Genomic DNA, 24,188 nt, shown 5'->3' with positions numbered 1-24,188 from the left:
AATGGTGAATGACCTTACACAATGGGAAACTGTATATTGTAAAAGTCACTCACATTTTTTTTTTAACCTGGCCTATTGCATTGAATGGATCATGGCACGATGTGACAAGACACTGCCATGACACGTTGTGACAAGAATCATGACATTTAAAAGCAGTTGAACTTTTAAGGGCAATGTACAGAGCAAGCATTGCCTCTCCCTTCTGGAGAAAATGTGTGGTTTGGAAGTACATCAGCCCACGAGAGTTCACTTGCCAGGAGAAATGTAATTGTAGTACATTTAACCTCCTTCCTAATGAATCATCTTAAATTTGAGCTTTGTGTGCAAAAAAGAAAGAAAAAGAAAAAAAGAAAATGACAATCCAATAACCTCAAATCTACTTTAAATTTGCTTTTAGCTCTCTTTTATGTATGTTATTAAATCAAGTCAAAGAATTTTATTTTGTTTACGTCACTGAAAAACTAAATTCATTTTAATATAAAAATTCAAGAAATAACTGGGCATGATAGTGCATGCCCTTCATCCCAACACTTTATAGACAGAGGTAGGAGGATCACCATGAGTTTGAGGCCAGCCTGAGACTACATAGTGAATTCCAGGTCATCCTGGGCTAGAGTGAAACCCTACGTAAAAAGCATAAAAACAAAATAATAAGCAAGGAAACACATTAAGTGAGAATTGTGTTATTGGATAAATTGTTTTTTGGGCAGTGACTTTTCATCTGGTTGCTTAGCATACCTTCTTCAAATTGGCCCAGTAGTCTCTGGGAAACTTAGAGGAAGCTGGTAGGAGACATCAATACCCTCAAGCCTCCCTCCCTCATTTCAGTAAGAGGTCCACATACTCACTTTTTCTGTTTACATTTTGGGATCCTGCAGGTGCTTTCATTTGGGTAGGCATGGCTATAGACGTTGAACAAGCAAGGGACTGCTTGCTACCTGGTTTGCATAGTTTGCAATCCTAAGAGGCATATTTGATGATTTCTGAGTGTTCTTTTAACTCAACTAGCCCCTGATATCCTGTCTTTGGGGACAGAGAATAAAGTGTGATGTCCACTGTTTCCAAAGATGTGACTGTTGATCATAGGATCATTTTAACCAGATTTTTTTTTTAATTTCTAAGAAAACAGATGTACTATAGAAGCAGATTGATCAGGGTTGGAAGTAGCTTAGCTTTATAAGTACTGAGATGGACTGTTTGATTGATAGAAAATTAATTGTGCTTAGAAAGATTCCCTGGAAAGAAAAACCTGTTAGCTGTAAGAGGAGGCCTGTGAGAGGCCATAATAGTAGCTGTGTTTTCTGTCCCTACATTGGGACAGAAAGCTGTGACACCCTCCCCTGTCCATCTGGGAGTTACAGCTGGTACATTTCCAGCATGAGGCAGGTGATCCAAGGAGCAAATGTATTTGAGCAAAGTTTTGTGTTCCATAGGAACCTGGAAAAAGGAAGACCCCAGTACCCTGGGAATATGTTCTGACATTTTAGCATAGGTTTGATGAAGCTATGTAGAAATTCGATTAGACAGGAAGCTATGACTTCGCACTGAGTAGACCGAGGGAGAAGCCAGCTTGTCAAAGCCTGTGTTCAGATTTGGCCTCTCTGGGTGACGTTCTTCCCCTTCCGCTGTAGGTCAGGGCATGTGCCCCTCGAAGGTCTTCAAGGGAGAATAGAAAAGGTCAGAGCGGCCTTTCTCAGATTTATGGCTTGCTTTGGAAAAGAGAAATACAAGTTTCTATGAGTTGCTTTAGAGAAAGGAGTTGCAATTGTCTGACTTGCTTCCAGAGAGAAGGAGCAGAAGTAGGAGGAAGGCCCTTCCAGGCTTAGTCAGTTCAAACCACTCAGCATATCAAAGCAGCATTTGCTGGAGTTTTGAGCCCCGCAGCCTGTTTGCAAGTGTGTTTTGGGACTGTGCTGGATAGCAGTGTTTTGAAGTGTAGCTCGATGATCATTGTCTTCTTCCATAGGTGTGAAATTTAGGAGAAGTCTTTTGTTTTTATAGTGGACTGGCATGTTTTTCCATTATCCAAAGCAAGCCAATTCTTGGCTTCCAGGGTCAGTTAAGTAATAATCATGCCTTTAAGTCGTTTCTTTTTCCATTTCAGCGGACCTGAATAACGTGCGTTTCTCTGCCTACCGCACAGCCATCAAAATCCGAAGACTGCAGAAAGCACTATGTCGTGAGTCACCCCTCAGAGCTGACCACTGTGTTCTTTAGATTCTCCCCTCTGTCCCCTTGGAGCAGAGATTCACCAAGAGGCTGGCGCACTTGCCGAGTTAATCTGAGCTTTCAGTGCCCCTCAGTCAAGAAGCTAGCTGCCTTTCTATGACGGCTTCATGATTTGCCTCGTCTGTGTGCTACAATAAAATGGATGAGCCTATGCCTATTGCAGTTGGACAAGGAAATTAACCAAAAGCACAAGGGTGCCATGAAAAGCTCTTTGGCCACCCAAATTATATTACGACCTAATTTAAAAAAGATTAAATCGTGGAAGCGGAGTATCAGGTCATTGCATCCCATTTGGAACGGCATAGTTCCAAACAGTTTGACATAGGGCCATGAGATAACAATGGTGCATATGGAAGTGAGGCAACATAGTGAATTCCAGGAGAGCCTGAGCTAGAGTGAAACCCTACCTCGGAAAAAAAAAGAAAGAAAGAAATGAGGGAAAGTCTCTATGTTCTTTTAAATATTTCCTGAGACACTTAATGCAATCGATGAATTTTTCCCATGGAAGATATGCTGACTGTGCTATCATATAGTATTCATTGTGGCCAAAAGTCATTTCTCCCCCAACATAACAAAATTAAGCAGACCTAGGGATGGTTCTAAGTACAGTATAGATCTAAGCTGTTGTGAGTGCAGGTTAATGATTGGCTGTACCCGAAGAACATTTAGGCTTTGCCAGTTATTGTTATGGAAAGTGACATTTGCCCATATGTTGAAGATATCTTAATTGGAAATATTTTGAAAATTTCTTGTTTGTTACATTGTTTTTTTCATCATTGTTTTATGTCTAAGCAGCTCCACTGAACCTTTGGAAATTGCCCTCAGTGGAAAAATGATATGCTAGGGTTGAAAAATTTGTTCCTTAAGAGTCAATAGAAAGGACAAAAGACATGTGCTATTAAAGTAGAATGGAGGCTAGGTTGGGGGGGGAGGACTCCAGGAGGGATGGGGAAAGAGGAGGAAGAGAAAACAAAAATTGTTTGAAAACACCCTCATCTTGCTCCCAAACCCGAGGGGAACAGAAACCAGACTCCTTCAGTTTCTGAACTCAAGGGCATTGTGTAAAGCAGAGTGAGCAAAGCTGGATGGGATTTTGAGCATTCTTGGAGATATTCATAGCCAGTGCTCTCTTTTCCCACCACCCCTGGCCCCACCATGCTCCATCAGGGTGCCTATCTAGCGCTCATCATTAGCCCCACCTGATTATGAACACTAATCCACCCTTCCTCTCCAGTGCGTTTGTTGACTTGACACACCCTGGCCTCTCCCGCAGCACAGGTCTGCAACTTTCTTTCTCTGGGCTCCTGTTAAAAATTTACTTCTTGTGGAAGTGTTTACAAGCTCATACCACCTGCCTCTGATTTTTCCAGTATTTTATGGTGGCCTGTTATAGCACTTCCTCACCTGCTTGCCTTGTGTGATAGTAACTAGCACTGGGTTTACCCTGTCTCCACCCAGGTGAATGTGTGCAAACCCTCACCCAGCATCATGCCCTAAGTAGAGCCACACCTGTCACCACTATTCCTCTCTCTTTCTTTTTTTCTTTCTTCCTTCCTTCCTTTCTTTTTTTTTTTAATTTTTGGTGCCAAGACAATGCAGGAGTTAAAGCAAGGCAAAGAGACTTGGTTTCTACTCTCAAAGATACCAGATTCAAAGAGAACAGACACACTGAGGTAGATAAACTATCCATGGGCTGGAGAGGTGGTGTAGCAGTTAAGGCACTTACCTGCAAAGCCCAAGAACTTATGCTCAAGTCTCCAGGTCCCACGTAGCAGTACACACAGTGACACAAGTGTGCAATACCGCACATGCGCACAAGGGGGCGCAAGCATCTGGAGTTTGTTCACAGCAGGCTGAAGGTCCTGGAGCACCCATTCAGTTTCTCTCTTTTCTTTTTCTTTCTCTCTCTGTCTCTCTCAAAAATAAAAATAAGGGGGGGGGGAATTCCTTGCTTGCAATAGTCTGCTCTTCCCTTAGAATGGGACTGGACTTTGCCTGGCCCACCTCTCCTATCTGGCTGTCTCCTCCACATTGCCCCACAGGGGTGCAGGAGAGTTTGTGTTGATGAGTGAAATGGCTGTTTTCTTTTCTTCCTTCCTGAAAGCTCTGGTACCAGCTCTTCACACCTGTATTTATCCCCTGGCTGCTCTGTTCCCTTCCTCTGGGTCTCTGGTGGATTGCCACCTGTGTTTTAGTAAGGCCTTCGCGGCACCTCCTCGAATGTCACCCGCTCCTAATAACGCCATGTCATCCTTTCCATCCTTCTTGTGTTTGGTTCTTTCATTGGCACTTGTCACCGGCACTAAAACAGACTGTCACAATCATAATGTTTAATACTCTGTTTACATACACTATTGCCTGCCTTTCCATATGAATTATGTGTTGATGAGATGGGAAGGGTCTGTGTTCTTCACCTAAGTCTGCCTATAATTTCTGGTACAGAGCAGGGACAACTTGGGACATAATGAGCACATGATTTAAACTTTAAGGCTATGTAGGAATGCACCAAGAATACTGGACAGGATTTAGAGCAGTACTTCTTAATAGTAAGATTTATTTTAACATCAGTGTGGTCATAAACACGTTACTGTATAGTAGCAGAAAAACAAATGAAGCCAGGCATGGTGGTGCACACCTTTAATCCCAGCTCTGGGGAGGGAGAGGTAGGAGGATTGCTGTGAATTTGGGGACACCTTGAGACTACGTAGTGAATTCCAGTTTAGCCAGTCTAGAACAAGACCCTACCTCAAAAAAAAAAAAAAAAAAAAAGAAGAAGAAAATAAAAAAAGAAAGAAAGAACCAGCAATCAGCATTCATGTGGTGTGTGTGAGAGCTATTGAATGCAAAAACAGTCAAGTAGCAAAAGAAATATGTACAGTTAATTCATTTGTATATAGTTCAAAGTCATGCAGAATTTAATGCTATGCTAGTTAGGGGTACATATGTGACTTTAAGAACTGAAAGTGAAGCATGAAGGTTAGGATTTGCCCTGTGGTTGTGATAGTGCATAACTGAGGCAGATGCGGTGCCTTCTATTTCTGTAGTTTGTGATTAATGTGTATGTCTTGTTTCTTCAAGCTGCACTATGCGTTACACAGGCGCATATGCATACGTTCTTTCGTATGTTGATTTACAAACTCTCTGTGGTAGGTGAGAGCAGAGAAGTAAAGGGAGGATTCAGGCAGTCCCTTCCCCAAGATGGAGGCTGGTGTACTTGGGAATGGGCATATTTGCTCAGCCATAAAAGCCACATGGGGTTTAGATGTGTGGCCATTAGTGTAGGTTAAGAAAGGAAGGAGTGACATGCATCAAAGCCAAAAGCTTGGGTACAGATCAGGGCACACCAAGTCATAGGGTCTGATGGGATACCTTAGCTTTTTGTACAATATCCACATACTTCATTAAGTGCAATTTGTTAGTTCAAAGGTTATTTCTTTCTGGAAACCATCTCTTGTTTGTGGTTTTTCTTATTTACTCAATTCCATGCTGGCCTGGCACTCACCGTGCTCCTTAGGCTAGCCTTGAACTTGTCATCCTCCTGCACCCAGTGTAGTGCTGGGAGAACAGGTATATACCAGCTCGAAACCATTTCTGATTTCTTTGATTTTTTTTTATTTTGATCCTCCAAGTCAGTGTTGGCTTTAACGTTTGGCTGTTTCTCTGCGTGGAGCAGGGCAGTAGTTCAGGGCAAAGATGATGGAGGATTGAGCTGGTGCTATTAGGATGAAAATTAGTGTCTGTGTTCATAACCCTTCCAATGGGAAACTGATTTGAAAAGGGACTTGGCATTTGGTAAATTATGAAGAGTGAAGGATGAGTGGATTTTGGCACTAAGAAGAAGGCGGGAGCTTGATTTGGGCCTACCAAGGCAGAGGTTCCTGAAAGAGGGTGACGTAGCTCTCTAGTTTTGGGTCCAGGCAACAGGAACAAGGATCTGGTATCCAAGCAGGAATAAGAAGGAAAAGGGGGGATCTGGAATCTTCCAGAGATGTTTCCGTGGAAGTCATGAATTGAGTGAATGCCTCGCATCTGTGGAGTCAAGGGTTAAGTCTGAAATGCTGAGTGTCGAGGTTTTCTGTAGCACTTGGTGAACAGGGTGTAAGAAAGGCGTTAAGATAGTTAGTAGACCTGTAGATGAGTCCAGAAAGCCAAGGGCAAATGTTAAACAGTACACATCTTATTTTTTGTTTTTTTTCCTTTTTGCAGAAATGGAGAGAAATGATCCATTTCTATTTGATCCACTGTGCTTCCTATGTACAACTAAAGAAAAAGTCTGAAAGTGGGTTAGAAAATGAGTCGCCTGTTTGTTTCATTTACCACATGACCGAGCTGTCATTTTCCTCCCTCTGAAAAGACAAAATTCATAATTTTCTGTGATTTAAATGTAGTCAGTTCTTTAAAGGTACCTCAGTGTGACATACTTCAGGAAGATGTTCGCTTGGCTTAGGCACTAAGGCAAAGTGTCAGAGTAAATCACTGGAAATTGATGACATGATCATCTGTGGGATGTGGCAAATTACTGTCACGGCTACTGAGTGTATAACAAGGGAGGCTTTTTGGAAAGAAGTGGAGGGCAGGCCGCTTCAGGAAACGGTCTTTTTGAAATGTCGTCTATTGTCACTTTGTGCCATGTGGGGTTCCTATAACAGTGCTTTGTGGCTGCCATAATTAGTGTTGGAATTCAGAAAGTGTAGAGCATTTGGGCAGTAGTTGAATATATTTCTTAACATCTGTGGGGAATTGTAGCTCTTTGGCTACTCTCCTTCATTAAGCACTTCCCTTTGTCTGGAACTGTGGAGAATGGATTTTGCTACTACCGTCCAGAGGTTCATAATTGAAAACAATGTATAATACCAAGCAATAGGGTTAAATGACAATGAAAATTCTAGATGGCTCTCAGTGGATTTTTTTTTTTTTTTGACACTGACTGTTTCTAACTCATGGAAAGTTTATACAAGGTATTTTTATTATCGGCATACATTTAGGAATGGTATCTTTGACAATTGAAGGAAATGGATTGGGCTGTTATTTAGACTTGCTATGCCTTAAGTCTCAGCCTTTTAAAAAGGCTTCCCTGTTGAGTTTGAAAAATTGTTTTAGCTTGCATAATTTTAAAGCAGTTCTTTTCCATTGTAGAGAACTTGAAAAAAAAATTCTTTTTTGTTTAAGCAGCTAGCAGGGCACATTTCACAAATATCCTTAAAAATTCAAAACCCTTCATCATTCACTGGCAAAACTGGATAAATACAAAGGAAGCTAATCATTCGTTTGGTTAATTGTCAAAATATGTCATTTATATTTTTGGAAGGAACAGTTTTTTCATTAGGCAAAAGAGAGCAGTTGGCCACCTTTTTTAATGTTCCGCTGAGATTTTTTTTTTCAAGACTTAAAAGTAAAACATGGTGATATAGCCCTGATTTTATAGAATAGTAATTTCCATGAGCCAACCTTAAATTAATGTGGGTTTCCATGTTTATGTGTTTAGATTTGAAAGAATCATTTCCCTATTCAATAGGTAGGCTGATAATCTGCTTTGTCTCCTTAACAACTGAGTAACTCAAAGTTTATTTTAAAGAACTGGTTTAGCTTATTTTTGTCCATACTGCTGCTCTTGGCTTTTGTGGGCAGTGTGTGCCTGGCCATTGAGTGTCACAGGGGTCTTCATTCCTTACTGGCTCCACCTCCACTCGTGTAAGTCACAACACGCCCTGCAGGCTGCGGCTCCTCTGCTAACCTGGGCCTGTCTCTTCTAAAGTCATGTTCCTGTCCTCCAACTTGTTTCTTGCTTCCAGGGAACTCTTTCATCTTGCCCATCTTCCCAGGCCCATTTCAATTTACACCTCCCTGGGGAGCCTTTTCAAATTGTTCCTCCACTGAGCATTCTTAATTCAGAAATGTGAAATCAGAAATGCTCCAAAATCCGAAACTTCTTGATCACTGACTGGGTTCCGCAGCCTGACCTTAAGTGATGGGTCGCAGTAAAAGTGCAGGGACCCCAAAACATCCTGGATAAAATTGCTTCTCTGGCTCATGTACATAAACTGTATATGGGGCACAAATAAACTTTATGTTTCTGGCCCATGGTACATAAGGTGTATGTGGGACATGAATAAATTTTGGGCTTGGACTTTAGTCTCCCCCCCCCCCCCCGCCCGATATCTCATTGAGTGTATGCAAGTGTTCCACGTGCAAAGTCCAGAAGAATGAAACGCCCTGGTCATCATGGACACTTGCCCTGCGTTACCCTTTGTCAGTGCTTGTGGACATCTGTGCATTCTTCTCTTGGGCACCTTTTCTCTTCAATAAAGTTAGCAAGAGGCTTTGCAAACAGGGTTTCTGTGTGCACCCTATATGTTCCAGCACTGGCCTTGCCCGTGGCAGATGCTTTGCCCATGGATATAGGATGGGAACAGATACCTATGTGAGGAGCAATGACCTACGAACTGGCAGGAGTGTTCCTTAAATAGCTTTTCTGAGTGGCAGGGTGGCACAAAGATAAATAGGATTGGGTCTGAGACATTCTGATCCAACTTGAGCTTGTCTAATCAGTGGAGAACTATACATTTTCTACACAATTCTTTTATAACTCTCTTCCATGAACTTGCAGTGACCTGATGTACATTTTCAAACAGCACTTATGAATGACTTGTTTGGCAGTGATAAATATCTGACTAATGGGCACTAGGTTATACTTAGCACAAGAGTTATGGTGTGCTTTCACACAGTAGGTGGCTTATAGGCAAGCTACGTGTACTTTGTATTTCAAAAAAGCTAGAGGAAAGGATTTTCAGTGTTTTCCGTCTTCTCTGGTTTAAACATGGTGCTGCAGAGATGGATCAGCAGTTAAAGACATTTGCATGCAAAGCCTGAAATCCTGGGTTCTATTCCCCACTACCCACATAGAGCTACATGTGCAAAATGGTGCATGCATCTAGAGTTTGTTTGCAGTGGCTAGAGGCCCTGGTGTGCCCATCTTCATTCATTCACACTCTCTCTCTTTCCACTAAAATAAAGAAATAAATATTTTCAAAGTTACATTGCATTCCTAGAACTAGCAGCAAAAGAATAATAAATGAAAAATTTGAGTATGATGACATGTATGTTTGTGCTGAAACATCACCACATAGTACCCACTAATATTTGCAACTTCCGTTTATATGTGTTGCAGTTAAAAATAAAGTTAGAACATGCAAAAATAATTAGGAGGAAAGGTAGAATGGGGAGTGGTGAATAGATTCCTGGGAGTTAAAATGAGGAGAGCTGCATAGTACATGAGCTGTTCAATTTGGAATAAATTTAGAGACTTAACTTTCTATACCAAAAAGTAGAAAGAACTCAAAAGGGGGATGTCCACAATAACAAAGCAGGAAAAACTTTATTCACAGAGCAATGGATGGGAAAAAGACTCAAAAGCAAAAAGAAGTAGATAACAAGAACAGTTTGAAAACAAAATGGAAATGCTGCTTATTCCTTAACCATTGAAATTGCCTACATTCTTATATTGGAGAATTGATCAAAATGCTTATGACTAGAAATGCTTTTGTTTCTGCATTATTGCACGAGGGCAAATGACTGTCCCCCATCCTTTTCTCTTGTGTGACAGTGGACCTCTTGGATCTGAACACCACAAACGAGGTTTTCAGGCAGCGCAAGCTAAACCAGAATGACCAGCTCCTGAGTGTCCCTGACATCATCAACTGTCTCACCACGACTTACGATGGGCTTGAGCAATTACATAAGGACCTGGTCAACGTTCCACTGTGCGTGGACATGTGCCTCAACTGGCTGCTCAACGTATATGACACGTAAGTTTCTATCCTCTCCGGTAAATTACCACTGTCAAAAGGCGAAAGATTTATAGGATCTGAGGAGAAGGTGGAGTAGAGATTACCACTGTTTGAATCAACAATGCTGATGACTGTGGCAATTACCCTGTCACTGCTGGGACAAAACACAGGACCAGAAGCAGCTGATAGGAGGAAAGTATTTACAGTCTCGAGGGAAAGCTTCGTGATGGCAGGGAAAAGCATGACACGTGTAGAGGCCGGACGTCACCTCTGCCACAGCTGGTGGAAAACAGCACCAGGAGAGAGAGCCCAGCTCTGGCTAAAGAGAGCTGGCTATAAGACCATTAACACTGCCCTCAACAGCAAACGTCCTCCAGCAAGGTTCTGCCTTCTAAGTTGCCACCAGCTGGAAGCCAAGCTTTCAAAATCCATGAGACGACTTTATTGGTGGTGGTGGGGGGGAGCACGTAATTTAAAACACCATAATGATTGAAGAAAAATTAACACTGTGTGTGTGTGTGTGTGTGTGTGTGTGTGTGCGTGTGTGTTGCGCTAGGGATCCATCCATGTCCTTGCACGTGCTAGGCAAGAGTTCTACCTCTAAACTACCTTCCTACCCTAAAGTGATATATATATATTTTTTAATTTAAACCAAACAGGGCAGATATCAAACTCTTTTTTTTTAAGATTTTATTTTTATTTATTTATTAGAGAGAGAGAATGGACATGCCAGGGTCTCTAGCTGCTGCAAATGAACTCCAAACACATGTGCCCCCTTGTGCATCTGGCTTACATGGGACCGGGAAGATCAAACCCGTGTCCTTAGGCTTCACAGGCAAACACCTTGGCTGCTAAGCCATCTCTCCGTCCCCTAAAGTGAATTTTTTCAAGTGCTTTCATAATGCTTTTCCTAGGAGAAATATTTAAGTGCTGAAAATAAATAACTTTCCAAATCATTGAGCTTTTAACAAACAGTAGAACAAAAAGAATATGCAACTGTTATTTTAAGGTTTTGCTACAATTTATGAAGGCTGTAGATTACTAGCATTCTCTGTCAAGTAGCACCCAGAGTCAAACCAAATTTCTTTCTCCTCCTTCCTTAATGTCCTGTATTATTTTTTTTTCCAAAAGGAAAAAATCTTGCATTGATTGTTGTGAATTAAGATGATTTACTACCCATAATGTTGTCTATAAACTTTGCATGACAATTTAAGAATGATTTGAATGACAATGAATGGGATTTAATTTGTCCTTTGATAGTAATAATTTATTGCCTTTGTGGTTCTGCACATACATGATTCTACAGGACACTGTCATTTATAATTTAATTAGTTGCTCACTGTTACATCAAGAGCATTCTCAGCATGCAACTTAACTTATCCACCATTAATATGGCCCTTATTACTTTGATGATCTGTTTGTGCACTAATAAGTTGGAGAGAGACTTGCTATGGGATGATATTTCTGAAACATTAGGAATTATTCATATTTTTCTGATGGGGGTTGAAGGATACAAAGATGAAAGACAAAAATTATGACTGTTGCCTTTCTCCCAGAATCTGAAAGTTGTTTTCCAAAAACTACCCACATGCAAATCTGCACTTATCAGTCTTTTATTTGAATTAGGGGGAAAAAGACAGATGACAGTACGTAAATGCATGTTTAAACATATGATTGATTTTTGTCAGAAATAAATGATGACAATGAGAGTGTTAGAAATAATTTATCTAAAGTTCTTTCTATTAGAAAATTCTTTTATCTTTCAACAGTCACAAATATCATAGAGTCTTTTGTAAATAACAAAATAATCATTGTGTGCTTCAGGGCTCCCAAGATACTCACTGAAGCATGAGACTCCATTACATAATGAATGCAGGAATTGCTACATGCCTGTCCAATATCTTTTAATGCATTGCATTTTCATGCAGATTTTTGATTCTCCCAGAGCAAAATATTAGCATTACCATGAATGAATCCATCATTAATTTGCTCTCCATTTTTTAAAAATATGAATCTTTAAAAGGAATCTTTTAAATTCATCAGAAATAGCTATTCAATTAAGTATTTTAAGTGCAGTAGCCTATAATGTTGGTTTACATCCCAGGAAGAATGGTTAATTTGGGGTATTTGGGGATTCCTTTGGCCTTATGAAATGTGATAGAGTTGTACATCTTGAGTCACATCTTAAGGAGGACCTGGGGAAGAGATCTAAGCAACCCTACAGCATTGTCTGAGGCACATTGTTTATTTCTTCGACTGCTCTGACCAAGCCTGGTAGACACTGTGGCTTAAACAATATTGTTTCTTTTTTAATTTTTTTTTTGTTTATTTTTATTTATTTGAAAGTGACAGATGGAGAGAGAAAGAGACAGATAGAGAGAGAGAGAGATAGAATGGGCGTGCCAGGGCTTCCAGCCACTGCAAAGGAACTCCAGACGTGTGCCCCCTTGTGCATCTGGCTAACGTGGGTCCTGGTGAAACAAGCCTTGAACCGGGGTCCTTAGGCTTCACAGGCAAATGCTTAACCACTAAGCCATCACTCCAGCCAAACAATATTGTTTCTTCACACATCTAAAAGGCTAAAAATCAGAGATCAAGGTGTTGGCAAGGTTGGTTTTTATTTATTTTTTTCAGAAGCCTTTCTCCTTGGCTTATTGATGGCTACCTTCTCTCTGTACTATACCTGGTCTTTCTTCTTTGCTCTTAATGTACATATCTCCTCATCAATAAGTAAGGGTCTACCCCTTGGGACCTCATTTACCTTACCCACATCTTTAAAAACCCTATCTCCAAGCACAGCCACCTTCTGAGTACTGAGAATTAGGATGTTTTGATATTTTATTTTTGTTTATTTATTTTTTTGACAGAGAAAGGGACAGTGAAGGGGGGAGAGAATGGGCATTCCAGAGCCTCCAGCCACTGCAAAGAAATTCCAGATGCATTCGCCTCCTTGTGTATCTGGCTAATGTGGGTCCTGTGAATTCAACCTGTTTCCTTTGGTTGGTTTTGTAGGCAAATGCTTTAAATGCTAAACCATCCCTCCAGGCCAGGATTTTAACATATGAATGCTGAAGAAACACAATTTAGGACCAAGCTTATGACCATGCACAGGCTATTAAGTTGCTTAGGCTAGGGAAGTAATGCCACTTCCTTTGTAAATAAGCAGTGTGTGGACAGTCATGATTCATATTCTGGGGAATTAAATGTTTATATAATTCCAGTGACCACTATCAAATGTAAACACATGGAAATGGTGCACACAAGTGGTTTTTTATTTTATTTTTTTACTTTGATAGACAGTATCTTTAAATTTATTATTTTCCATTTTGGCGTGGAAATATGTCTTACCTTCTTTTAATGTCAAAAAATATATATAGTAGAGACTCTACTCATTGCTTTCTATCACAGAACTCATGAATTATGCCATGTAAAATAACACAGTTAACTCTTTTTACAGTTATCTAGGATATCCAGAGTTGGTTGCCCAATATCTCTCTCCTGGATGTAGCTTACCCACTTATCTAAACAAGTGCTGATAACCCTCAGAAACTTTTCTCCTTGGCTTATTGATGGTTAACCTTCTGTCTGTACTATACCTGGTATTTCGTTTTTGTTTCAAGTTAATGGTGTTGGAGAGATTAAGAATCTATATATTTTTTCCAGTGTTACCTCAGCACATGGCTGCCCCTTCAGAAGTCTATGACCTTAGAAATGATGCCTTCATCCAGCTAGTCTTTTCTCTTTTTTAAAAAAATACATATGTATGTGTGAATGTGGGGGGCATGTCTACGTGTTTCAATGTCTCTTGCTGTTGCTTATGGACACCAGATGCATGTGCCACTTTGTGTCTGGTCTTACATGGGTTCTAAGGAAGCAAGTACATTGAACCACTGAGCAAACTTCTTAGCCATCATATTTTTTTTTTCTTTTAAATGAAACAGAATTAAAATTTAAGTTTTTTTAAAAGGGGCTTTCATATATATTTAAGTTCAGGTATTAGGAGAGAAAAAGAGGAAGTTCTTAGGAACATGGCAGTGCACACAAAAGACATAGGTGCAGACTTTTCAAGGAAGAGTTACCATCTATTATTTTGACATTCATTCATTAGTTGTGTTGGTCAATAGTCCATCACTATAATATATGCCTGAAGCAATGAAGGTTTACCTTGGGACACCATGTGAGAGGTTTCAGTGCAGGACTGACTGAGCCCGTAGTGTGAGTGGAATGGTGCATCGTGGTTGAACATAGGCAGGAGCATTGCTATTCACTTCATGACCCAGAAGTGAAAGAGACAGTGAGTAGATCCCATAATCCTTTGAGCACATGTCCTCATTGACTCAGAGACTTTCCAGTAGGCCCCAACTCTTAAGGTTTCTACCAGTTTTCAACAGCAACATACTTGAGAACTGCGCCTTTAACACATAGACCTTGATGGAACATCCAGATTAATCGTTTATTTTTGACTACCTTGTCATGTATAGTAGGGTGCAACCAGAACAGGCATTTTCCTTTGCTGTCAACTCTTGAAATAATGAGGGATACAAGTGTAAGAGATAAAAGGATTCTCTGAAGAGAAGGATTTTTCAGGAATCTTCTACTATGCCCGCTATTTTTTTTTTTTTTTTTTTTTTTTACTAATTGAAAAAACTTCCTGAGATAAACAATTCATCTGTAATCATCTACTGTAAATAATCATACCCATGGAACTGATCTTTTGTGTCAGTTGGTTATTCATATCCTATTACCATATTTAGGAAAATAGCATTTCATAAATTATTTCAAGTAAACTTTCAAGTTTTAACATTTTCTCAACTCCTCCTAATAGTCTGAATTTTGTGAGGAAAAATATCTGCTTTCCTCTATTATGGATGACAAGAATTCTGGTTTCTATGTGACTTGGCAGACACTTAACTTTGGCATCTCAATTTCTCATCTGAAAACTTGAGGTAAAAATATATGCTCATCTTACACAAAGGGTGATTGTGAAGGGCAAGTGAGATATATTTTCTAAGCTGTAAAGATAAAATTGATTCCATTTATGAATTCATAGCCTCACTCGGTCTTCATCATTCCAGGTTAAAAAGTCTTAATTTCAGAAGCTTCCTTCTAGACATAATGGAAGTCAAAAGCATTTAAATCATGATTCAAAGCAATTGCCCGGAACACTTGGTTCAAATATTTTTTTCCCCTATAGAGAATATTAGCTTCATTTTCTATAAGAAGTTATATTTTCCCCCATCATTCCTATATGGATATTAAAGATCCTTAACTTTCCATTTAACCAAACTTCATGAGTTACTAAAACTATCAAGGGAATGAAATATTTAAATATTAGGCTATGTCGCTCATGAATTTTCTTAGCGCCCAAAGGCCTCTTGAACTTAGATATCTTATTTGATATCAAAACCCTCCATCATGTGACCCCCATATAACCTTGTCACGTTTGATTAACCAGTGAGCCTGGGAGAAATTTCTCACTCCAATTTGGAGACGTAATCACGCCATGGCCCCTGTCCTCTTGTTCAGGCTTTTCACCAGTGATGATTTTAGACTTCTCCATCAAATGTTGAGAGGCTGCTGATTAATAGAAAGTGCCCACTAAAGTCTAGTCAGCTCCAATGATCTTGTGCTTGATGATGCACTTCTATGCATGCAGGTTGTTCTCATAGGTTTTCTAGACATGTTCTTGTCTCTCCTCGCCAGCTGTTGTATGAGCTCATCACGGGTAAGAGTCAAGTCTCTACATTACATTGAACAATGCTGGTATTGTTCTACGTAATGAACTGGTGGTGGATGGATGGATGATTGACATTTCAGTTGTTTTCCTGATGATGTTTCTTTCTAGTACTGTCACGATACACTGGAGGTCATGCTCTAACGTAGATCATTTTCATCATTTTGTCCCCTAAGAGACGGCTTTGTCCATATCCACATTCGTGGGCTGGTGTCTCAGTGTGCCTCAGCAGCTTTTGATTATTTTCTGTAGGTCTGTGTGCAAAGGATAAAACCTTTATAACTTGAGAGGAAATAAGTTATTGAGGGGCTATGTAAAAATTCTTGAGGCATATTTTATTAAATTTTAGGTTCCTTTTATGTCCCACTATATATGCAAAAACTTATAATATGAGGATAGAAAACATTAATTATTATACCTAGTTAAATACCAAGGAAATCTTGATGTAAATGTAATTTTGCAAATAGAATATTTAAACTTATACTTACATGATCTATTTCTAAAATAGCACAAATTACTAAATACTATGTAGTAACATAATTATATAAACATTTTGCTTATTTGTTTTAAGTATACTGCATTCATGCATTGGAAACAAATTCTAAGAAAACTGAGAGTACAAACCTAAATAGATAACTGTTGGGAAAGCTGAAATTATAAAGATAGCAAACAAGCTTTTTCTGGACTGTGTGTTATTCCATTAAAGAGATCATAGTTCATTAAGCTTATGGTCTTTTCCTCATTTCCACAATCTAAGACCATGACTAATTTCTGATCTACAGCTTAATAATTCTTTGATGAAATGTGGAAATAAAGACAACTCAGATTTTATAGATCAAATAAATCTTTTAGTTGACACATAAGTGAAATTGAAATGGTATCTAATTAGCATAGTGTGAACCTGTTTCATGGTGTTGATTAATTAATATACTCTATTTTAATTATAATTTCTTCCTTCCTCTGATGCAGATTTCACACCTGCCTATTTAACATCATTGACTGTTAAAATTACAATAGTAACTTATACGATGACATTGCCACAGACCAAAGTAAATGATGGCAGTAGGCTTTTAAGTATTTTCAAGTGCCAGATGCCTAGCACATAGTTAATTTTCGACTCAGTGCGCTTATTTCTTTCGGGTATAATAGGAACCCTTTTTTTCTTCTTTTTTTTTTTTGGTTGGAGCCCTTTCTTGACATATTAAATTATGTTTTAATGTTTGTATGTATAATTTACAGATTGTTTTCCCTAGTGTTTGCAATGGTCAGATATTTTTGGCTGTATAATTATTTACATTTTATTTTTTAAATGACTTAAAACTGGCTGGACGTGGTGGTCCACACCTTTAATTCCAGCACTCAGGAGGCAGAGGGTAGGAGGATCATCGTGAGTTAGAGGCCACCCTGAGACTACATAGTGAATTCCAGGTCAGCCTGAGCTAGAGTGAGACCCTACCTACCTCAAAACACCCAAAAGAAAAAATAACTAAATAAAATAAAATAAAAAACACTTAAAACTATATTCCTCTAGACTTGGTCCAACAACACTGTTAAAATCTGACCCAAAGTATGGTATGGGTTGTTAATTATTAAGACTAAGTAGAAAAGTTGCAATTTTAACATGCCATTTTTAATGGTTTACTCTCACAAAATACTAACCAGGAATAATTAACATATTTGTTGCATCCAGTTTTAAGTGTATCTAACACATTGCGGTTCTTGTGATTTCAGGGGTCGCACAGGAAAAATCAGAGTGCAGAGTCTGAAGATTGGACTGATGTCTCTCTCCAAAGGTCTCTTGGAAGAAAAATACAGATGTAAGACCTTCTATATATCAGTCACAGTGCGGCCCTTCATGTATCATAGTGCTTTTAATAATAAGAACTGCTTGAGTAATAATAACCAATATTGGAGACAGACTGATTATTTTATGATTTGCCGGCACCATTAGTTCACATTAAATAGGAAAAAAAAAAACTTACTATGCATGTACCAGGTTATAACAAAGTGCCAGTGAAAAGGGATTTGGGTTTGTGTGACTTAAAAAGCCATCCAGAGGGTTTCGGGTGAGGTGTTTTGATGGAGTGAGAGCCATGTACAAATGTTCATCCCATTTAATTCTTGGAATAATTCTCCCATGGTGGAAGCATTGTGATTTCCATGCTTCACATCAATGCTGAAATCGACTGAGAAGCTAGCCACAGGCTACAGAAGGGCTGCATTATGGGGCTGGAGCTAGATAGAGCTGCGTTTCTAGAACTCCAGAGCCCAACGTTTTCCTTCTTCTTCTTCTTCTTGATATGTTCAGTGCCTAAATATATTATTTTAAACAAAAGGTAGACTGGGCTGGATGGAACCTTAGAACCTTTACTGACATTGTCTAGCACTGATCCTAAATGATTATATTTTACAGTTTTGACAAAAGAGAATGACAACTGATTTTCATATTATTATGGCTGCTCATAGTCCTTAAATAAGCCAGTGGTGTTCCTTTATCTGTCATTCAGTGAGACATCTTGGCATTGGAAAGGACACCGACTCAGGAGCCCGAGACCTGCATTTAAACCTCTCCCATTTAGTGCTGACTGTGGTTAGATAGACTACATGATCCTTTCAAACACTTCTAGCAAGAGGTGACATGTCTCTCATTACACGTTATGCAGTGAAGGAAGCTGAAACTCAGAGAATGTGATTCAACTAGAAAATGGAACGTACATAATTCTTGCTTAGAAAAGGAAGTAGATATAATATGTCAAATATGCTAGGAAGTAGGGGCCAGGTAGATGACTCCTTGGGTCAAGTGCTTACTGCCTACCTTGTCTGGCTGAGTCAGTGAGAGACCCTGTGTCTCATGAAAACTAGGTGGAGAGCAGAGAGAAAGATCTTCAGTGTTGATCACTGACCTCCGCATGTATGTATGCACAAATGCACACACACACATGCATACACACATGCACACTTAAAAAAAGTTCTTAAAAAATATGAGTACTCCCAAAATGATAACAATCACTACTGTGTCTCCAAGCTAGTAACTCAAATGACATGTCTTTTGATCTAATTTTGTCCATAAGTATAAGTGATTTCACACCACTGTATGCATTTCCTACTCAGATAAATCAGTTCTTTGGGAAGACAGAAAGTGAGGGATATATTATGAATAGAAACACACCAGAAAACAGAACGGGGGTAGCAGTTCAGTGGTCAAGCATATGCTTAGCATGCATAAAGCCCTTTGTACCATCCCCAGAACCAGGAGAACAGACACATCGCCTCCTTCCCAAGTAAGGGTATTTGATCACAGAACCTTTAAATTTAGCTTTTAGTTTCTGGCACTTTATCCAGACCTCCATTGTCTTCATCATCATTATGACAAGATAGAACTTCCAAAATGAAGAACTTATTTTATCTGAAATGATTGGGAAAGGAATAAATTAATCACTGTTATAAAATTAGTAAACACATTTTCTTACCACCTATGATTTTTCTTTTGTACTCCTGAAAAAAATTAGGGTTCTTTGGAAGTAACAGTTACACGATAGTGCTGAGCTTTCTCTAAACTGAATGCAAATTCAAACTTTGCATTTCTATAATATACCATTCAACATTTCGATTTTGGTAAGGGAAGCAGAGCCCTTGCATTGCAGATTTCTACTATTTAATTTAACCCATGATGTATGGTATTTTAGAGCTTAATTAAATAAGCAATCTCCAGGGTCACCATCTTTAATATAAATCTTTCCTGGCATACTGAGACTCGAAATCAGAGGTTTTGTTTTGCTTCTTACACTGAGATCTTCAGTAGCTCTGATTCAACTTTTGATTTCCCCAGTGATGCCAGAACATGTCCTCATTATTGTTTCCTTTGTTAGAATTAATGTTCAAAACAATTTGCTCTTCACACTCAGTGGCCAAGGTGCCATCCAGGGTCAGCTGGCATCCATATGAACATTGATTTTGCAGTGGCCAAAGTCAGTGTCTTTGCCCCAGGACCTCCTTCCTGTCTGAGTGTCCTTCTGAAAATAACCCTGGAGAAGGTAGATTCCAGCACTCTGCTTGCCTTCTTACAGTGGAACCACCTCCTGGCCAAGCTGAATCACGTTTACAAAGCATCTCTCTGGATGGTCCTTTGTATCTCCTCGGAGCTGATGTGTTGGAATGTGGTTTTAGATTGTGACATTTTCCCATGGCTCATGCCCACAGTCTGACCATAATGATAAGAATGTAGACATACAAAGCTGAGGGACACCTTCTCTGTAGGTTCACTTTAGTAGACGCACCTTCTGAGTGGCACAGCAGCATAACTCTGTTCCTTAAACAAGAAAAAGTTGGGCATGGGCACTTCTCTGTAAAGAGTGTTATAATATAGATCAACTCTGGATTTACTGAATCAACCACTTCAGCCTAAAATAAACATCGTAATAAAGACTACTGAATAAATATTTTGGATGTATGACAGTCTTATTTTTAAATGGTGTAAAAAAACACATGGAGCTCTAAGCAGATCGTAGAGAACAAATGTTAATAAAAATTAATCTATCTTTAATGGATTTGCATTTCCGATTGTGCTTATAGATAAGGCCATATTTTAGTTTAATAACTTGTCAATATCACTGAGTGTGATTGATTCAGTTGTTTCAAAATTCACGGCTGGCCATGTTACATTTATCCTCCTTCCCCTCGGCAGACCTTAGAATGACACATTTTGTCTTGACAGCTATTAGATATTGCTTGAAATTAGTCTCTTAGCATCTCATAAGTATTGACTGTCTTTTTTCTTCTATCATTAACAACACAGGAAGAATTTTAAAATAACGTGCTTCTGACCTTGGGAAACTAGAAATTCTTTCCTAACAGTGTTTATTTCTGTAATGAAGTAGATTGTTTTTGTTTGCTGTTTTACCCTATCCAAAAAGTAAATTTCCTTGCTACATTAGCTTCATTATTGGGTGTCCTGAAAAAATGGTAATCGTCAAAAGCATTGAGAACTCCTCCCCACACACAAAAAAGCACATGTACTTACATTTGAGAATAGAAATATTTTAAAGCAGCTAAAGTATATCTGTAATAGAACATTGAAGTTTGGACTGAACACAAAAAGTTAGTAGACAGGGCTGGAGAGATGGCTTAACAGTTAAGGCGCTTGCCTGCAAAGCCTAAGAACGTAGACTCAAGTCTCCAGGTCCCATGTAACCAGACGTACAGTGATGCAAGCATGCAGTGTTGCACGCGTACCACAAGTGGGTGCACACATCTGGAGTTTGGTCACAGTGGCTGAAAGGCCCCGATGAGCCCATTCCCTCCCCCCGCCCCCCCTCGTGTGTGTGTGTGTGTGTGTGTGTGTGTGTGTGTGTGTGTTTGCATGCACGCGCCTCTCTTTCTCTCTGTCTCTCTCTCAAAAATAAAATAATTAAAAAATTCAGGTAAGTTGACAGATCATTAAAATTTAAAGGTATACCTTATAAACTATAATCAACCCTTTGATAAATCCTGAAGGAAAGCTTGTTTTGATTAGTTCTGTTTCTTAGGGAAATTCCTTACTTAGATCATAAATTAGCCCACGTGTACTTTTGTATTAAGTGACCTGGTTATATGTATTGACTTATAGCATTAGGTTCTTTTAAGAAGCACGTGGTTATCCAGTTTCTTATTACAGCTATGTGAATATTAAGATCCTCAGAACTCAACAACTTACCTAACTCACATCCCTCTGAGTTTGTTGTCTTTGATTGATGGTTTTTTTTTTTTTTTTCAATCCACACATTTCAGTCCATATTGCTAAAGATACACTTCATGGAGCACTTTGGACAGATTGAAGTTAACATCGTGCCTCTCTCGCTCTCCCCCACCCTTCTCTTTCAGATCTCTTTAAGGAGGTGGCGGGGCCCACGGAGCTGTGTGACCAGCGCCAGCTGGGACTGTTGCTTCACGATGCCATCCAGATTCCTCGGCAGCTGGGGGAGGTAGCAGCTTTCGGGGGCAGTAACATCGAGCCCAGCGTGCGTAGCTGCTTCCAGCAGGTAAGCAAACACGCAGGTCGCTGGTGTGTAGGATGTGCTGGGAAAGGAACTTGCGGCTGTTCTCCAAAAAGGGATCAGCAGCTTAGACCAGGGCTAAGCGTTGGAGGCCTTTGGGCAGAGTCTAGCAAAGTGCATACGTTTTGTTTTAAAGACAAGGTCTCATGTCTGGCCTCGACCTCACTTTGTAGCTGAGGCTAGGCTTGAACTACTGATCCTCTTCTCTCCACCTTTCCAAGTGCTGAGGTTAGAGATGCACCACCACACCCAGTTTATGGGGGGGGGGGATCTAAAACCAGGGCTTTGGGCATGCTAGACAAGCAGTCTGCCGACTGAGCTACACCCTCATTTAGGGACACCTATAAGACACTTTGTTTTTCTTAAGCAGTGATGTCACTGTGTCCAGTCTTGCTCTGCTCATGATGCTGTGAGACATAAGCAATGAGCTGATATGCAAGATAGATTGACTCCTTAGTTCAAGAAGCTGGAAAGTTCAAGGTCGGGGTGCCAGCATATTCGATGTCTGTGAGGGTCTTTCCTGGCATTGCTTCCTTGTTTTGTCCTCACAGTGTGGGAGAAGTGAGTGAACACATGCCTCTGCGCCCCTTTTCAGGGCCACTAATCCCATTCACGAGGTCTCCATGCTCATGTTCTTATCCCCCTCTCAAAGCCTCACCTCCTAACACCACCCTCATATAGGTTGTTCATATGTGTATTTGAGAGGGTCATAAAGATTCTAATGATAGCATGTCCCTGCGTGCCATACCTTGAATCTCACATCTGCTTTAATCTGTGTTTACTAACTAAATGAATAAAAATATCCTGATGTTCTTTGGAGGCAAGATTCTAAAAAATATGACAATATTAATGAAACAGCAGCCTTTTCTTGAAGAGTATATGTACAAAGGAGAATGAGGTACAAGGTTTCATACCGATGAGAGTTACTAATGGTTTTCCTGGGAAAGAACTTTAGGGATTTTTTTTTTTGATGCTTACCATGCAGAAACACATTTACAAATGTTACTGTTACATATGCATAAAGCACAAGCCCACAGAGTGAATGATTTATCACTGCAGAGGGAAAAAAAAATGTTCACACTATATCTTTGAGGAGAATTGATGTCATGGGTTATTACATTTTATAATGGCCCCTTTCTTATTTTAGAAATAAAAAAGTACAAAATTATTTTTCTAAATATGATTTATAGTCACATATGTTGGTCCACAGAATGACCTCGACAACAGCAGGAGTGTGCTGCAGAGGACTTTTAACTCTGCAGCTACAGAACTGACCCAGTGTAAAGATTCGAAGGAGGCCTGCTGGGTCCCGTGTTGTGTATCATGATCAACTTGGGAGTTTTACACAGTGCGCTCATAGCAGTCTGCCTCCAGTATGGTCATGTGACAGGACAGGCGAAAGACAGGAATCATGGGTCTTGGTCAGCCCTTATCATGAGACGGTCCATGAGGTTCTACTTCACGAGTTTTTGCCATCTCAGATAGATGAGTTTTATAGAATTAAAGTGTTTGCGTGAAAAAAGGTTACTTGGACTTGTGTGGCTTAGGTTTTGCTTTTTAGAAATCTCAGCTTTAGGGGCTGGGGAGATGCCTCAGTGGTTAAAGGTCCTTGCTTGCAAAGCCTGCTTGCCCAAGTTCAATTCCCTAATAACCATATAAAGCCAGACACAAAGTGGTACACACATCTGTAATCCCAGTGTGCCTACTGCAATGGGAGGCATATCTAAGAGCATCTGGAAGCTTAAAGCAGCAGCTACAGTGAAGGCAATAGAGAGAAAAAGACCCTGTCTCAAGAAGGTGGAAGGAGAGAGAAAAAACATCCTGAGTTGGTTGTTCGACACATACTTGCATCTGCCCAAATACACACACACACACACACACACACACACACACACACACACACACATAAATACATACATACTAATAAATACTTTTAAATGATAAAAGTATTAAAGATCTGAGCATTAAGGTGTTGGGAATTTTTGTCTTTCACCCTTGTGACAACAGCTACTTTTTCCATCTTTAAGTTCTAGGATTTTCTTGCCTTCAGGAACCTCAAAAGATTTGCGACTTCACGGATATGGAAAGAGTTCTATTGCTTTTCCCTTAGCTGTACACAGACTTTGAGAAGAATACAAGCAACAATGCTTCTGTAACACTCTTAATGCATTTGTTTCTCTCCCAGAATAACAACAAGCCAGAGATCAGTGTGAAAGAGTTCATCGACTGGATGCGTTTAGAACCACAGTCCATGGTGTGGCTGCCCGTCTTGCATCGTGTGGCAGCAGCCGAGACCGCAAAACATCAGGCTAAATGCAACATCTGCAAAGAATGTCCAATTGTTGGGTTCAGGTGAGATGCACTCGGAGTGGTGGCCCTCGGTGGGCTTTGGTTTGCTTCATGTAA

The 24,188-nt window shown here is 39.8% G+C and overlaps 1 protein-coding gene across 8 annotated transcripts in view; it reads left to right on the top strand.

The window, feature by feature from the left end:
- The window catches only part of Utrn (utrophin), a 555,367-nt gene that overhangs the window by 477,881 nt on the left and 53,298 nt on the right, over positions 1-24,188 (top strand). For all 8 annotated transcript variants that reach the window (XM_045158274.1, XM_045158275.1, XM_045158277.1 and 5 more), the window contains 5 exons: positions 2,105-2,179; positions 9,833-10,034; positions 17,482-17,567; positions 21,610-21,767; positions 23,968-24,134. In XM_045158274.1, the coding sequence (XP_045014209.1) occupies positions 2,105-2,179; positions 9,833-10,034; positions 17,482-17,567; positions 21,610-21,767; positions 23,968-24,134 (688 nt within the window). The remainder of the gene's footprint in view (positions 1-2,104; positions 2,180-9,832; positions 10,035-17,481; positions 17,568-21,609; positions 21,768-23,967; positions 24,135-24,188) is intronic.

Source organism: Jaculus jaculus, chromosome 9, assembly GCF_020740685.1.
Source record: "Jaculus jaculus isolate mJacJac1 chromosome 9, mJacJac1.mat.Y.cur, whole genome shotgun sequence".
Classification (NCBI taxonomy): domain Eukaryota; kingdom Metazoa; phylum Chordata; class Mammalia; order Rodentia; family Dipodidae; genus Jaculus; species Jaculus jaculus.
The sequence above is the reverse complement of the archived record's forward strand: the minus strand, read 5'-3'. Positions and strand labels throughout refer to the sequence as shown.